The sequence below is a fragment of the Danio aesculapii genome, chromosome 10 (genome assembly GCF_903798145.1).
Source record: "Danio aesculapii chromosome 10, fDanAes4.1, whole genome shotgun sequence".
Taxonomy (NCBI): domain Eukaryota; kingdom Metazoa; phylum Chordata; class Actinopteri; order Cypriniformes; family Danionidae; genus Danio; species Danio aesculapii.
The window spans coordinates 28,586,433-28,604,697 of NC_079444.1; the positions used below are offsets into that span (position 1 = coordinate 28,586,433).

At 35.4% G+C, this 18,265-nt stretch overlaps 1 protein-coding gene across 1 annotated transcript in view; it reads left to right on the plus strand.

The window, feature by feature from the left end:
• The first annotated feature begins 581 nt into the window (after window positions 1-581).
• The window catches only part of cblb (Cbl proto-oncogene B, E3 ubiquitin protein ligase), a 123,641-nt gene continuing 105,957 nt past the window's right edge, over window positions 582-18,265 (plus strand). Inside the window, exons 1-3 of the mRNA XM_056466634.1 lie at window positions 582-836; window positions 1,439-1,601; window positions 2,451-2,701. Coding sequence (XP_056322609.1) covers window positions 1,449-1,601; window positions 2,451-2,701 — 404 coding nt within the window. The 5' untranslated portion in view covers window positions 582-836; window positions 1,439-1,448. The remainder of the gene's footprint in view (window positions 837-1,438; window positions 1,602-2,450; window positions 2,702-18,265) is intronic.

An 18,265-nucleotide genomic window follows, 5' to 3' on the forward strand; every position in this document is an offset into this window, starting at 1 on the left:
ATAGCAAGTGTAAACACACCCTTGCTTACAATAGTGTCTGTTTTAGCAAATGCCTTTGGTTAAATTGTGATAATTACTTAATTACCAGAATCAATGCAACAATTACACAGTGATGACAAATAAAAAGTAGTCATACCTAATAAACATGAAAGTTACCGACAGCTTGTTATCAAAATAAGTGTACTTATAATAAGTAACTGTTGAATAGTAGCTACTATGGGAATATTAGTAATAAAAAACTAATTCTGGCACTCAAGATTTTAGGTAGGTTAACCATAAATGTTAGTTCGGCTTGCCATATCACTTGTTCCATCGGAGAAAGCGAAGATGACTGAATGTACAATTTGCATAACTGGAACAACCTACAAAGCGCTTTGCACGATTTCATTGCCTCTTCATTTACGGAAATATTAAGTATGCACTTAAAGTCTTCACTGTAATTGGCGACTGGAGAACTCCGTCACCTCTGAGAGCGCTCTTGCCCTCTGATTGGTCACTGGTGAACGATTCCTTCACCGGCTCCGCCCACTCAGCTCCTCCCTGTTGCCTTCGCTGCTTTCTTGTTCCAGTACTGATTTTTAACCGAGCAGTGTCACGACCATATCAGACAGCGAGAAAAGCGGGATTATACTGCGTTTAAGCGGTTTCTGCGAGAGGATACGAGACAGCCGCTTCTAGTTTCTGAACATCTGGGCAGAGATGTAACAGTTTCCTGGCATTGGCGTTGTGTTTTTGTTGCTTTTGTTGCAATTTGTTGTGGGGACCTCCCTAAAGCTTCAACTCAGGAACTCTGACATTCCCTGTCTTGGCAGCTACACTGTTTTCCTTTTGCCGCAGTAAGTCTAGAGTTTATAGATGATACTTCAGAGCAATTTTCCGCATTTTACAGTGATTGTAAGATTTTTTCTCTGTCTGATGAGTTGTCACAGCCTTCTAAGATCAGCTGTTTCTTATTACAACGCATTTTGTTGCATTCTGTTTCAGTGCTTTAATAATAGTTTAATAACAAATTACTCTCAGTCTGTTCAACTGTATGGCACAAAACTCTATAGGCAGCCCAACTGCATGGGTTGAACTGCATGCTTTTTCGTCTGAAAAAGTTAAACAAAAACAAACTTTTACAATAATGTTGAGCTATTTACTTATTCAAAATAGGGTTTTGGACATTTTTGGAGTACAGTAATCATGATTTTTATGATAATTTTATCATAAAATATAATATCAGACCATTTAAATTTTAAATGTACCACTTTATAAGTTTAAAACTGCCTCAAACATATAGCCTTACAGTTGCAAAGTGCAATCATTTCTCTTGGTACTAATCGTTGAACTGCTAAAAAAAATATTTTTTAATTCCGCTTGGTTACAGTTCTTTTGTACTGTCACACATCTGCACACATGTGTTTGTTGTCATCAGAAACATTTCTGTGTGTTACAGTGTGCAGAAAATGGCAACTGCTCTCAGTGGACGCCCACCTAACAATCGGAAAGGCCGTATTTTAGGCATTATTGACGCCATCCAGGACGCTGTCGGACCCCCAAAGCAAGCGGCCGCGGACCGCCGGACCGTAGAGAAGACATGGAAACTCATGGACAAAGTGGTAAGTGTGTGTTTACAATCTTCCTGGCGATGACGCAACAGTGCTTCCTCTGCTCTCCCGCTCCGAGAGACTTTTCCAAGAAGTCGCTTGTTTGGAAGCGTTTGTTTGATACATTCTAGCAAACTGTTTACTGAGTGGCGACAAGACAGAGGAGTTTGTTGTTAGCTAAAATCAACTAAGCTAGCCTTCATTCATTCTATCTATCTATCTATCTATCTATCTATCTATCTATCTATCTATCTATCTATCTATCTATCTATCTATCTATCTATCTATCTATCTATCTATCTATCTATCTATCTATCTATCTATCTATCTATCTATCTATCTATCTATCTATCTATCTATCTATCTATCTATCTATCTATCTATCTATCTATCTATCTATCTATCTATCTATCTGCTTATAGATAAGGACCTATATACATATATGAATATATCATAACTAACAAAATGTATTCTGCCACCCTGTCTCTATGTCAGTCTCTCTGTCTGTCATTTATTGATTATATAGACAAAGATAATTGTCACTGAAGTACATTTGCTGCAAATGTCAATCATAAAATAATTAAATAAATGCAATTATCGATAAGTTCCATATATGGAAATGTCACTCGATGCGAGAGAACAGCGGAAGCACTTGCGTCCTACATGCACATTTTTACTTATGCAATTTTTAAAATATAATTTACCAAACTTATATTAACCCATTCCTCATCCATCATCTACTTGACAATTATTGATTAAAAATGTGTCAGAAATATCACCTAACTTTGAAATGTTTTTAATTCATATTTTTTTCAGGAAGAATGCTGTGTGTTTTTTCAAATATTTTATTATTTATTTTAGGTGAGGTTATGTCAGAACCCCAGACTACAGCTGAAGAACAGTCCTCCATACATCCTGGATATTTTACCCGACACTTACCAGCACCTTCGACTGATTCTGTGCAAATACGAGGAGAACCAGAGACTCACCCAGCTGAGTGAGAATGACTATTTCAAAGTGTACATCGACAGCCTGATGAAGAAATCCAAAAGAGCAATTCGCCTCTTTAAGGAAGCCAAGGAGAGAATGTATGAAGAGCAGTCACAAGATAGGTAGGATGCTTTTTATTTCACTCTTCTGGTCAGCACTTGTTAAAAAAGTCTGTTTTTGTCCATTGCAAATTGAAAGCAATAGAGCAAAGATATAATTGTTGTGCTCAATGTGGATCATGCATGAGATATCTGTTTTAGCACCAGCAGATGTTCTTAAAGGTCATCTTCAAGCGCTATCGTGGTTGTCAGTCTCATAACTCGTACGCCTTTTCTGTTTGACACTGATCTGTTGCCCTTTGAACGTTTTGCTGGACAGATGCAGACATTGGAGAGGTCAGGTCACATGAATGGTCTGTTTGTTGAATTTCCTCTGGTGCTTCATGTCAGTTCCAGTCTAGGGCTATGCAATATGATTATATATATTGTATGGACAAAATAAAAAGTCTATTGTTTCATAATAAGCTCTGCCATTTATGCCGTGGTGTCACAAAATACATACTTTTTCAATGTTACATGTGATTTTTGGCAGTGCAGACAAACATGAGTAAGAGCCTTGAGAGAATGTTGCAATCTTGAAAATACAATGTTTACATTTTGCGTTTCATTTAGCAATATTTAAAATTTATTTATTGTTACGTTGGAAATGATTCATTTTTGAAAAGTGTTTTATATTTTATATTTATTTATTTTATATTTCTTCACTTTTAATAAAATAATTGGTAAAAAACAAGTTCTAAATAAGGTGAGAAATATGTTCATATATGAATTAAGGCATTTCTGAGTAGGGCTGCACGATATTGGAAAAATTGGATATTGCTATATTCTGTTTTCCTGCTATATGAATATAGATTCACCTGATGAATTGAACAGCTCTATTTGAAAAGATTCAATAACTTGGTGGACTTTAGTACCTTTAGGGTACACTTTTTTTTTTTTTTTACCTTTGAGATTTACTTTTGCACCTTTAAGTTACTATAAGGTACACATTAGTACTTTTGGGGTGTTAAAATGTATTTGTTAGGAACAAAAATACTGCCCTACTGACAAATTTTGTACCTTTATTTCTGAGTGTGCAGGTACAAAAATTCAACAATCAAACATAAAATAGCATGGCCTTCATTATATAAATTATTTAAAAATCTAATCATATTCGGCACAATAGCCTAGTGGTTAGCACACAGACATATAGGATATGCAAATTATGCAAGTTATTTTATTTAGAAGAGATACTGCTTATTTTCTAAATAACACTGCTTAACACTGATATTAATTTACTTGTTTCCAAAAGTGCAAGTTATTAATTTTCACTTTTTTCTAAGAAAAAAATGACTGTTCGTTTTAGGCAATGCGTGCTTTAATTTCAGTTGTTCAACGTTGATGTTCAATAAATAATCATAGATAGCAGATAGTGTGTGTTTCCTTCAATTATTTTAAAATCAAGTAATGCTCCCTTCATTCAGAAATCTCTCACTTATAATATGTGAGCATATTTACAGTATAAAACCTGTCAGTGAACTATGAGGACCAAGAAATAAAATAAATGCATGAAATAATTGTTTCTTTATCGTAATCGAGTTAAAATGTTCAGTTAATCGAGATTTAGATTTTAGGCCAAATCGCCTAGCTCTATTATAATGTTTAATAAATAATCGAATCCTGCGATGTGACTTACAATTATACACATAACGATATCAATGTTTAAATTATATATTGTGCAGTCCTATTTCTGATTAAATACTTTAAAATGTAAAACAAAAAGGGTGAATATAACATTTGAAGTGGTTCAAAATCTTTCCTCAAAGTTGTCCTAAAACTATTCAACAACACCCATTCTTATCTTGGGACAATTTTATGAAACGTTTTTGATCCACTTCAAATTACTCTCTCTATATATATTTATTAATTGATTGTGTATACTGAAATAGTATTGCTATATATATCATTATCAGGATATAAGATGACTTCTATTGCGATATGAGACTGGTTGTAACTCTGATCAAGAGCTGAAGCCCTAATGAAAGAGGCTGGCTGATCAAACCCCTTGGTGGGCCGTAGAGACTCTGTTTAGGGTGAGAACAAAGTGAGATTACTAACAGAGCAAGTGTGTCTCAAGCATAAGCTGACACATGCAGAATACTCTCCCCGGGGGCCATTAGAGCTCAGACATGAAACACGGGCCTTGACTAAAGAGGAAAATCTTAGCATTCTGTTTTACTGACAGCCAAACGTAACATTCCCAAGCATCTGGTTTAGAGAGTAGCCTCATATCAATTAAACTGCATTTAAGCCACCGACTATTTGGGTAAATACTGCACACAGTTTGATACCGCCAGAAAATAATAGCGTTTCAGCCGCTGGTTTATATCCCAGCGCTTTTGATTGGCAACTCTGGCTTGGGATTTTGGCAGAAGAGTTTAATTTTAGTAATGCTTTCGATCCCTTTCTAACCAGATCCTGCAGGGCTGAGATGATTGAGTTGAAAGTTTATTTGTTTGGGGAGGATAGAGGTAAAGCTGCATTTGGTTTAGCCCACGGACGCCAACTGACAGGCCGTCCTAACACGTTGCTGTATCTAGAAGTGGTGACACTGGCGTTGGACAGAAGCATGGATATCGGCTGACAGCCCGTCCATGTCTGCTTTGTCATTCTGACTTAAATCTCAGGGGAGAAGAGAGCCTCTGCTTAGCCTTCCAGCCTTTGGGTCCCTGTCCCACACAAAGGGGGTGGGGGACAAGGGTCATGTTGTAACGTGTCCTTTTGGAGATTGCAGACAGAGGAAAGGAGGAAGAAATGCAGGAGATGAAATTGAGATGAGTGCAAGGCTTATGCTGGTTGATGGAGCTGACATTAGTGTGGTCTGTTGTGGTAAATTTTGCTTGATGATCATCCATACTTGTTTTTGTGGCTTGCAAAGTGACGCTTTTTTCCTGTTCATTTAAATATGCTGGCAGGGTAACACGATCTAGCTTTATCTCATAGAGGAGGTTTTGGTGCTAGAATTGGTTTCAAAAGCATCAGAAAACACTGATCAGTACGATTAAAATATTGTTTTGAATAATATATACGTTTCCCTTGTGCATGAGAGAAAGACGAGATTTCGAATGTTGGGATTCATATTAAATAAATGTACAAAAGTGATTTTATGGACATAAAACGCATACTGAATGCAAGTACAGTGTATCAAATATGGCTAAACTATGATTTATTGTTATTCATGCAGATGTTTAGGTAAAAAAGAAACAATATACCATTGATACCATATACCAAAAGAATAATGGTTCTGATTCTTTTCTAAATTCTTTTCTAATTTTTTTTTCTAAATATTTGAAAGAATAGGTGATCACACTGAATCTGATTAGGATTTAAATGAATAAAAAATGCATTGCTGACAAATGGGTAAAACCTAGTGGTCTGGCAAGAATTTTGGTATATTGTTAAAGGACATTTTAATTAGTGTTTTCTATCTAAAAAAAATCAAGTATGCTTTCCACACACACGCACGCACGCACGCACGCACGCACGCACGCAAGCACACACACACACACAAAATGCAATAATAATGTATAGGGAAAAACATTTTTGGCTGCAAAACACTTTTGTCTTTGACTTGCATAAACGTTTAATTTTTGACTTATATATACACTAGTGATCAAAAGTTTGGGTTCAGTATGGTTTTTAAATGTTTTAAAATAAGCTTATTCTGCTCACCAAGGCTGCATTTATTTAAGCAAAAACGCAGTACAAATTGTAAAATTGTGGGTAAGGTCCGGTGGAGAAAACAGTTCTGAGGTAGAACTAGAGATATATACAAGATGCAATATGTAAATGTAAGATCTGATCCAGCACCTCATTTTACCAATCTCCCTCCTCAACCACCCCTTCTTCCCCGTCCGCTGTTCACTTTCGCTTTATTCCGCGACTCCCCAACCCTTTTCGCTGTCATCCGCGACACCCCCGCTCCGCTCTTTGTCCACAACACCCCTCCGCCATCCATCGCACCAACACTCCGCTCCCCACTTTCATGCCTCCCCATCCTTGGGTAACATGCCGGATCCGTTACCCCGATCAGTTCCAGGACTTCGCAATTCACAAATTAAGCACCGAAATTAACGGTCCAAAAACGAGTACACCCAAATTTGTATGTTTTAGAAAAATATTAAATACAAATTTTTAAAAGAGGAAAAATCAGGAGAAGCAAAAAATGGAAAGATTTTGTAGTTTGTAATTTGTTTTGCAATATTTTGCTTGAATTTAATTGTTTTATCCTTCTATTTCTAAATATGTTTGGTGACTAAACTATTATTTTAATAAATATATCTGATTAATAAATCGGTTTTGTTTAAATGCCTATATTCACTGAGAAATGGATAAAAATATTCATTTTCAAAATGCTCAATTATGCAGAGCACTGTATATAGATATACAATACATGTATAAAATATACATATAAAATGTATATAGATCATTTTTAAATACAATAACTGTCATTTTGGTGCAATGCAATATTTATAATAAAAAACAAAAAAAAAAAAAAAAAAAAAAAAAAAATATATATATATATAATTTTTTTTTTATTTTTTATTTTTTTATAATTTACATCACTACACGTCTCATGAAGCATATAGTAATTATCTTAAGTATATTAAGTCAGCAGAAGAAACATTCCTTAATATCGAGGCCACTGAATGAGATGTGCAGAGAGGATTGAAGAGGCTGTAAGACAGCAGGGAAACAGGAGAAAGAGGCCCGTGGAAAAGCGAGTTCATTCACAGTGCAGTAGGGCTGCGGGGAGACATCAGTACAGAGAGCTGGTCCCAGGCCTGCAGCCAGGCATCTTCACTGAGGCCCTGCATGTGCTTTAGTAATTATACTGCAGCTCCTGAGACCAACAATGGGACTCTCTCTTTCTGTCTCTCTCTCCCCCAGCACCCTCCTGCCATAAATATCATCTCTGCCATGCAACTTTAGACAGTCTGTGGAAGAGTCCCCAAACAACTTTAAACGTATAGTTTTAGTGTGTTGCAGATTTTACTCCTGTTTCAGATGTCTGCAAATATGCACACAAAAAACGTTACTATTTTTATTTTTACATAAACTGAAAAAATTATTCATTGGTTTTACTACATTTTTTTTAAGGTTAGCGGTTGCAAACAATTCATATGGGCTGAATTTAAGCAAACAAATTAGGTTAGTAAGTTTAATATAAATAAAAAATATATAATATAAATAAAAATATAAGTTTTTTGCAACCACTAACCTTAAAAAAATGTAGTAAATCCAATTAATATTTTTTAAATGTAATTTCATGACTACATGTGACGCCGACATTTCAATCACGAACTGTGATGCCGCAATAACGTAGTTTTCCCAGAGTGGTCCACTACCAGGCGTGGGATGTTCCACACCAAGCACCAAAAAAAAAAAAATCACAAATTTAAACAGTTCACACAAATTGGCCTTATCCCGGAAGTGTAAAACATGGTGGTATTTTTCTTGTACATACCTTTTTGGTTTGGGGTCACTGTACATATTCTTTGCACTGGACATTTTTCATCATTCTTGTAAATAAATACCGCCAATTTTTTTACTTCCGGGAAAAGACCAATTTTTGTGAACTGTTTAAATTTGGGATTTTTGTTTTTTTTTTGGTATTTGCTGTCGGACATCCCACACCTGGTCGTGGACCCACTCTGGGAAAACTATGTAATTGCGGCGTCACAGTTTGTGATCGAAGTGTCGTCGTCTCACTACATTTTTTGCGGGAAATTACAAAAATAAAGTCAGAAAGCCATTAACAGTTTTCAGTGCAACCTAGTTTTATATTTTAGATACAAATGTATAGGTCTGTGCGATTTGGGGAAAAAAATCTAATTGCGCTTTTTTTTTTTTTTTTTTTTTCTTCGATTTTGATTTGATTTGCGATTTAATTTTGTAGTCAAGCTTCAGCTCAATAATCTGTATCATAGCTTCTTCCTGCTAAAATGCAGTGAGTGCTAGTTCAAAAAAGAACTGAAAAGATATTAACTTACTCCAACTTCTATTCAAATTTGTTTATAAATATTCAGAAATTAAACACAAAATTTTCCTTTAGTTATCTCCTGGTGCCTTTGTGATGTTTTTTTTCATATGGTGTAACGGCTGCAAAAAATTCTGAAATTGTACTTTTCTGTTGCTAGCTACAAGATTGAGTGTTACTACACTGTTAAACCCAACAGTCAACTTTATCAAATTAAACGAGTGTAGTTAACTCAAAATTGACTAAAAGTTAATTCTACTCATTTGAAGAGTTTTAAACTCAGTGTTGAAGGTAATGAGTTAATTAAATACTTCATTACTTCAACTTAAATGGAGTAAGTTCACAATACTCGTATAGATTATTATTTTTTTCCTTAAATTGTTTGTTGCAATCGGTTTCCTCAAATGGTTTGAGTTGCCTTAACTTATTAGGTTTTACATTACTCAGTTGGTTTGAGGTCTCTTCATTTATTAGGTTTTACTGTGCTCAAATTGCTTCTTTTACTCAAATGGATTAAGTTCACAGTACTCATTAGGATTGGTTTTTGAACTTTTGAACTTTAAGTTACCCTAACTTTTTGGGTTTTACAGTGTAGCAATACATTTAGTTTACTTTTTAGCAAGCCTGTGGTGCTTTTTAAAGTGCTGGTTGTATTTCCTCATGCTGTGGCAACAATTCTGTGACAGCTCTTACAAATGACCTGTTTTTATTCCGTGTCTGTGACTTTGAAACCAAAATATTACAATATTGACAACATGCTGTTTATCTTTGATATGAATTCATCTATTAATGTTTCTAAAGCAGCAGACGCCATCATCCCACTTGTTAGCGCTTTCCTGTTTGTTTGTTTTAATGTGGGCGTTTCGCATAGTTCGGTTGCGCAATTCTGATTGGGCAGAACAAAAGTGTGCTCATTCAATTGTATAATAAGACTATCACACACAGACGGCAGTCACGCGTTTGCTCTGGGTGCAGAAAATTATATAATACATATATATCTCATATCGCAGCCTCATGCGATTTAGCTAATTGCAACGTTTCAAATCGCGATTCGATTACGATTAATCGCACAGCCCTATGTATATGTCATTTATATGGCATACATGAACAATGCTTTATTGCATCACCTGGAAAATAGCATATTATGAAATTTGACACATATTTAAATATACAAAAAGGCCACCAAATACTAATAAATTTAATTGCAGATATGTTTTTTATATTTGTAATAATTTATTAATATACATATGTTTTTGTGCAGGTGTATATATGACAGCCTGTTCTGTTAATGTGTCACATAAGTTATGTTTTCTTTTATCAAGTTTACAGTTTATTTACTTTATAAAATTAATTCTATAATTAATCAAATATTTATAATATATAAAATGTATATATTATCATTGATATAGTTATATTTATTATAGATAAATAAAATAAAAAATACAATAAGGCCAGTAATTGAATAGTGCAAAAATGAAATAGCAGTCCTTAACTTAAACATTTATATTTATTCAATGATGAAGGATGGCAGGCTGATGATACAGACACTCATCTTCAAAATGTGCTGCTGTTCTTTTGCCACTGTCAACCCTGTTTGATGATTATAAAAGGACTGCTGATGTTCTGACTTTCTGCTCTTACTGGAAAGATCTAAATGCATTACTATCTATTAGTATTGATGTTAAGAGGTGGACAGGACGGTGATCTGGAACAGAGATGAATGTGCCGGATGTATTGAATCTCGAGAAGGTTGGCAAGCTCAGCTGAGGTGGCAGTCTTAAGCCTTGCAGTGTTGCTTTAGTCTCAGCAGTGTCTTCTTTGGTGACAGAGATGAATGGTATTTTGGAGGGAAGCATGGAGCCGCGCAGTAGATGCTGAACTTCGCTGAAGCCCAAGATTTCGCCTCATTGACGTGTGTTTGCTTCTCAGTCGTCGTGCATCAAGAGAAGATTGGCAGATGTTTTAATGTTCCTGTGGCTTTGAGGTGTGAGCCGATGAGAGTGAGAACACTGTCAGCAGAGATAGACACATGCTTGCTGAAGAAAAAATATATGAGGTTTGGCCTTTAAGAACGCCACAGACAGCGGGGACCGTCCAAGGAGAGTTTTGCATTCACACAACTGTGAAATCACATTGTGCGTTTACTGTATGCTGTTTCTTAAGACCGTTTTCAGAGCCTAAAATGAACTCTTGGCAAATGTACATGCTGAGTAAAAATAGTACAAATCGGCATAGGTGGGCATGTTTCACTTCATTTAAATGCTAAAAGTGTTTTCAGAGTCTCAGAGCATCTTGGTCCATGTTAAATGATCCACTTGAACTCCATTCCTATAAGAACTGTAATTTTGAGTCATTTATAATGTTCATTTCACTTGTAATGGTCATGTCCAACATGTTTAGAAGTTTGCAATTATGTCAATCTGTTATCAACAACATAGAAGAACTTCGACTCGAACTAAATAAATGCTCTAGAAATTAACATTTTGAAAACAAAGTATAATAATACACACACACACACACACACACACACACACACACACACACACACACACACATATATATATATATATATATATATATATATATATATATATATATATATATATATATATATATATATATATATATATATATATATATATATTTTTTTTAATTCATAAAATATATTGTGTACATTGTGCAAAGTTAATGTTAATAATAATATATTTATTTATTTATTTATTTATTTATTTATTTTAGACTTCAGAGGCCCTCCTCAAATTGTAATTATTTTAAAAAACATTTCCCTAGTTGCTGTTTAACAAAGCAAAGATTTTTTTACAGTACTTACTGTATTATTCTATATATTATCTTATTTTAATTTAGTTAGGCTAGAATAAAAGCAGTTTTTAAATTTTGTAATAATCATTTCTTATATTGATTTTGCATTTTAATTAATAAATAATTAAAACAATAATTATTTAGAATTTTTTTTAAGGTCATTATTATTAGCCCCTTTAAGAGATTATTATTTTTGATTGGCTGCAGAACAGTTTTCCTAATACTGTTGTGTTAACCCACTAATTAACCTAGTTTAGCTTTTAAATTGCACTTGAAACTTAATATAAAATCAGAATAACTTGAAAAATATTATTTATTCTCATAATGTCAAAGAAAAAAGAAACCATTATCTATGTGTTGAAGAACTTATGCTTGAAAAATAATTAGGAATATTTACAGGAGGGTTATAATGGACTCTTTTCACAAGACTGTCATGGTGCGTTTATTGGTCATAAGCATCTTAAATCCTTCAAAGGTTTTTTTATTTGAAATGCATGAACATTTCTATGCATTTCTGTATGTATTATATCATTTTTGCGTCTATGGGGCGGGACGATAAATGTGACGTTTTTCCTCTCTTGTGGCTGCTGCCATCAGTCTCACACTATATTTGTCCTTTTTCTGTTTTGAGAACGCCATCATGGCATTATTGTTATTTCAGCGAATATGACTGTAAAACATTGTAACACTCCCCTATTTAGTGCACTCTATTTTACCCAACTATGACGAATTCTGGAAATGTGAAAAGGGCCTATAAGACATACATACTTGCATAAATACATACTAGGGCTGCACGATATTGGAAAAATCTAACATTGTGACATTTTTTCATTCTGCGATTTATCTATTGCCATAGAAATACTACTTACCTAGATGTGCTAAATAACTATTTGGAAAAAAATGATCATTTTAGATGGATTGGGATGATACTATACGGGAGTGCATACGCTGTTGCCTTAATTTTAAGCTGAATCAAATTGTGTACGTTTTTTTTTTTTTTTTTTTTTACTACAATTTTATGTAGTTTAAGGCAAAAGTATCTTCAGCAGAAAAGGAACTTCTACATCAAAAACTACTGGTCTATAATATTTAAAATGTTTCTTAAAATAAAATATATTGTGTTTAATGGGTGAAAAAGTGGTTATTTTTTACCCAGACATTTAAAAAGTACTTTTTATAGAGCAGTAATAATTCATTCATTCATTCATTCATTCATTTTCTTTTCGGCTTAGTCCCTTTATTAATCTGGGGTCGCCCTTCCAGCTGCAACCCATCTCTGGGAAACATACATCCACACTCATTCACACTCATACACAACGGACAATTTAGCTTATCCAATTCACCTGTACCGCATGTCTTTGGACTGTGGGGGAAACCGGAGCACCCGGAGAAAACCCACGCTTGTGCAGGGAGGACAGGCAAACTCCTCACAGAAACGCCAACTGACCCAGCCGAGGCTCCAACCAGTGGCCTTCTTGCTGTGAAGCGACAGCACTACCTACTGCGCCACTGTGTCGCCCATTAGCAGTAATCATAATACTATAAAACCGTGATATTTTTGTTCAAGGTTATCATACCGTTCTTATATCGGCCCATGCCTAATACACACATACATATACACATACAAACACGCATATATGTTGGCAGGTTTTGTGTATATTCCTCTACCTCTTCTAGCACGTTCACCTCCAAAACCACCTACATTTTTAAGCTCATCGAGAGCTCTTCATTCCCCTCTGAGAAAGCTAATACACAGCGCTGGCTCACAACTGTGTGCCTTATGTTTAAAATCTCCTTTATAAACTCACTCGGCTTAAAGCTGATTAACTGCTACAGAACATTCAAGATTTTCTTTACTGCAAATGTGCAAAAAAAGTGCATTTTTTCCCCTCCAGTTTGCACTTCGACATCTCTTGCACCTGTAAATTCATGTAGGTGTTCACAACATGATGCGAATGTTTTATTTGCTTAAAGCACAGGATGTTTACTGCCCTCACCCAAAAACCTTTTTTTAATTCACGCCCGACCACAAGCTACTATTACAGTCTCCACGCAGATGTTTCAAAGCACTCACTATAGATAAACACAATGCTCCGGTTGTTCTTTTGGAGCCCGTTTCCATCTGCTGTGAGTAAACATGAAAGGATCAACATTGTAAAGTTCAGGAGGCTGCAGGAACTTCATTTGGACTGAATGCTGTGCTGAAACAAACTGAACGTAATTGCAGATTTGATGGAAAAGGTCAGTGGTGTAGCGCTATCTCAAGATGCCGTCTGAGTCGCTGATGAAAAGCTGAAGTGAAAGTGCAGACCTTGATGGAAACGGAGTTGTGGATTTGAAACTGCTTGGTAGGAGAACTGAGAGACCGGCCTGCTTTATTTCCTTTGACCTTGAGTAAGCACATCGCAGAGAGCATCTCTCAAAAGGTTAACTTGAATGTCTTTACTGAGCAAGCAGAACTTGATGTTCAGCGCTTTCTTAGGAAACGAGGAACTAATTATATGATAGCTTGATTATTTGTGGAGGAAAATTCAGATTCTGGTAGGGCTGTGCGATTTGGGGAAAATATCTGATTGTCGTTTTGATTTGATTTGCGATTTATTTTGTAATCAAGCCTCAGCTCAATAATCTGTATCGTAGCTTCTTACTGCTAAAATGCAGAGAGTGTTGGTTAAAAGGAGAAACTTCAAAGATATTAACTTATATTAGCAAGCATCTCTGAAATTGTACTTTGCTGTTGCCTGCTACTAGACTGAGTGCCACTGGCAGTACTTTTAGTTGACTTTTTAGCTAGACGCTCCTCGTATAGCTGCCTGTGGGGCTTTTTTAGGTGCTGGTTGTTGCATTTTCTCATGCTGTGGCAACAATTCTGTGACAGCTTCTACAAATTACCTGGCTTTGTTTGGTGTCTGTGACTTTAACCAAGATATTTGTAACAAAATATGTTTTTCTTTGATATTAATTTGTCTATTAATGCTTCTGAAGTGGCAGATGTTATCATCCCATTCGTTCACGCTTTCCTGCTTGTTTGTTTTTTATTGTGGGTGTTCCACATAGTTTGCTTGTGCAATTCTGATAGGGCAGAATGAAAGTGTACTTACTCAATTGGCTAGTTACGCATTTGCCCTGGGTGGGGGAAGTTAAATGATATTTATTTCATATCGCAGCCTCTTGCGATTTAGCTTATCGCAACATTTAAAACCGCGATTGTTATTCGATTACGATTAATCGCACAGCCCTAGATTCTGGTCCAAAATAGGGCTGGGTGATTTGGCCTAAAATCAAAATCTTGATTTTTGAATATTTTAACTCGATTATGATTAATGAACGATTATTTCGTTCATTTTTTTTGCCCTCATAGTTCACTGACAGGTTTTATATAGTAAATATGCTCTCAAATTACAAGTGAGAGGTTTCTGAATGAAGGGAGCATTACTTGATTTTAAAATAATTGAAGGAAACACACATTGTTTACTACTGTATCTATTATTATTTATTAAACATCAACATTGAACAACTTAAAATTAAACACACATTGGCTACAACACTTTTTTTACTTATAAGTGAAAATAAATAACTTGCACTTTTGGTAACAAAATTAAACGTAAAAAACAGGAATTTTTTTGCATCTTCTGTAAAAAAATATTTTAATGCAAATAATATTTTTATTGTAATTGAAAATGTGCCGTCTCAAGGTATCTCTGGCACAGCTTCCAGTCATAAGCAATGTAGTGAAAACGTGTGATGTTTAGTAAAATTTTTTGAGAGTATGCGACTGCGCAAACGCTGTGCCAAACCATACTCATGCAGTCGACACAAAAGTATACATCAGTCTAAACACAGCGGCGTCACGTGACTCCACACACAGAAGGGAAAGTAATTGGAAAAAATTGACCTGGAAAAAATTTGAACGATTATAGGTTCTGAATGTCGATTTCGATTACTTTTCGATTAATCGCCCAGCCCGAGTCCAAAATTTATTTTAGTATGCTGCAGATTATTTCTGTCATCTAAATTAATGATTGCATTATCTTTCAGACATTTGCACTGAGTCTTTTTTGTTTTGTTTTGCTCAATAATGGAAGTTATTGGTGGCATTGAATGCATTTGATTATTTAAATGATATTTTAATTAAATAATGCAAATATATTTATACTATATTGAATGATATTAAGGTTATTAAACTCATACTTGCCTCATAAATCACATAAAGCTTCAGTGTGTACTTGTTTTTATTAAAATACAATACATAATACAATATTGTCTTATTTTTATTTATTTTTATTTTAAATCTGTAATATAATAAAATTAAATAATAAATTCAGCAAGAAGTATTGAGTTTTTAATTTATTAACCTCTAGAGCCCCAGAAGGTGCACACTATATCTTTTAAGTAAACAAAAACATATCATGGACTGCTGTGATGTCCAACAACAGCCCGACATGGGCACATGATGTACTGCAGCAGGGCATGTCAGCCCTTGACTGCAGTTAATTGGAGTTATTTACAGAGTAAGCGAATGCCCTCCCATGAAGAATGAAAGGAAAATATATCCTCCCCTCATCTCAGATCCTGCAGACCAAAATGGGCCCCTCGTCCCCTTCTCCAACCCCCAATCTCAGCCTTCTCCAGCTGCATCCATCACACAGGCACAATGAAGTTCAAACAGCCAAATAACAGTGGAACAGAGCCAGATGTTCGACTCAATTAGGGGTCTCTGGTCACCCTTTCATGTTTTCCCGCTCTTTTTCTTCAATTGTATCGTTTAATGTATTTGTCCTGGATCATAGTGGCAAGTCAGTCCTCTGTTATTGTGGTCATGTTTGTGTTTATTTCTCTTAAACCGCCTTGTCAGATGTAGGCCCAGTGCTGTGATTAATGAGTGGAGGTCTGCGTTTGGCTAAAAGTGCAATTAGCGGCCCTCAGTTTGCCACCAATCAGATGGTGCAGCTAGCATTCAGACTCCCCCACCGCACCACGCTTCGGTTGCCCCGCCGTCTGCTCTGCAGTGCAATGATGGGGTTCATCTGGTGCCCGGCTAATGGTAGTAAAAAAGCTTCATTAATGAGGAAGTCACGGTCCAATTGCGATCCTCAGATCATCGGTGATACCTCTGTATAGCTTTGAGTTGGCCTTAATTGGAAGAAACTGCCAAATCCTGGCTAAATTTAGTGTCTTATGCTGTCCGCAATTTAAGTGCATGGGAATTCTCAAGAACTGAAGGTTTAAAGGGATAGTTCACCTAAATATAAAAACCTCAGGCCATTTAAGATGTAAGTAATCGTGTTAAAGAGGTCAGTGGCTAACAACACTTTGAGAGTCAATAAAACATATACAGGCAAAACAAAATCAATACCCATGGCTCCTGATGATATATTGAGGTCATATGAAGAGAATGAAACTAGTCATTATTTGCAATAAAGCCTCTGCACGTGGTCCTAAGCATGTTCACACCAGTCTGGAGCACACGCTTCTTGTTACATAATGATGTATGCATGGGTGCAAATGTTTTAAACGTGGGTTGTAGGGATGGGGGAAAATATCAATACAGCATAGTATCGCAGCATGTACTGTGGCAAAACTATATTGATACACTGACACCCATATCAATATATCACAAATAGTTTATTATACTATTTGGATGAATGATGAATGCATTTCTTTGCACTACACAAGACTAGATGAAGGTTTTGAACTTGATTTTTTTTTTTTTTCTGGTGAGTTTGATCACATTCAGCTTGCAGTAGGTTAGTAAATTAAAGAAGCTGGCATCATGCAAATGTGCATACAACATTTCTGATCGTTTTTTTCTCAAAGTGTTGATCTGTTTGTCTGCTTGACCATTCCAAATTGTTCTGCAGCATTAAAATTTAACGGAACAATACACAAACTGAGAAAAGTTTTAATTTAGTTTCTGAGAGATTGGAAAAAGTCAATACATTTCAAAGTAATGCAGAATATTGGTATTGTATCATGAATATAGGTATTGCTTTGTATTGTAATATTGTATCGTGACACAAGTATCATTATAATATTGTGTCATGGGGAGTCTGGTGATTCCCAACACATGCATCTTCCCTATCTGTAAATAAAGAGTTTATGTTAACGCGCATTAATTTATGCTATACAATGTTTGTGTTTGAGACTGTCATGAGTACTGTAAAACTGAAAATTAGATTTTTGGGCTTTGTCTAGACCTTAAAGTACAGTAAGTGTGCTATGAGAAAGGGTGCAAAACACGAAAACAAAGACGCTGGGAAATACTAGAGTTGCCATGATATCATAAATTCATGTCACGATACTATACCAGCTGAAGTATCATGATACCAGGTAGTATTTTGATTAGGGATGTCCTGATCAGGTTTATTTTGCCCTCGAGTCTGAGTCATTTGATTTTGAGTATCTGTCGATAACGAAACCCGATCTGATACATCTATAATACATAAAAAAGAATAAAGAAGAGCAAAGAAACAGATCCAGGATGTTCCTTTTTATTTAATTGACCTCATTTTAATATTCAACAACTCTGTTAACAAACAGAGCACTTCTGTGAGGTAGCTTGAACAATCATGTAATAAATAAGATCAATTCTTCACTTTTGGACTTTAGTGCAATGGTAAATATAAAAAAAAAATCTAATATAAAAACAAATAGCACCTCAACCGGCAGGCAATCCCAAATTTACATATCTCACAGTTTGCTAGGGGAATGTTGTTGTCATCAACTTTATAATACCTCTAGAGCGTAGACATACTCACGCTTTCCACTTCAAGCTGCTTCCGTGTTCT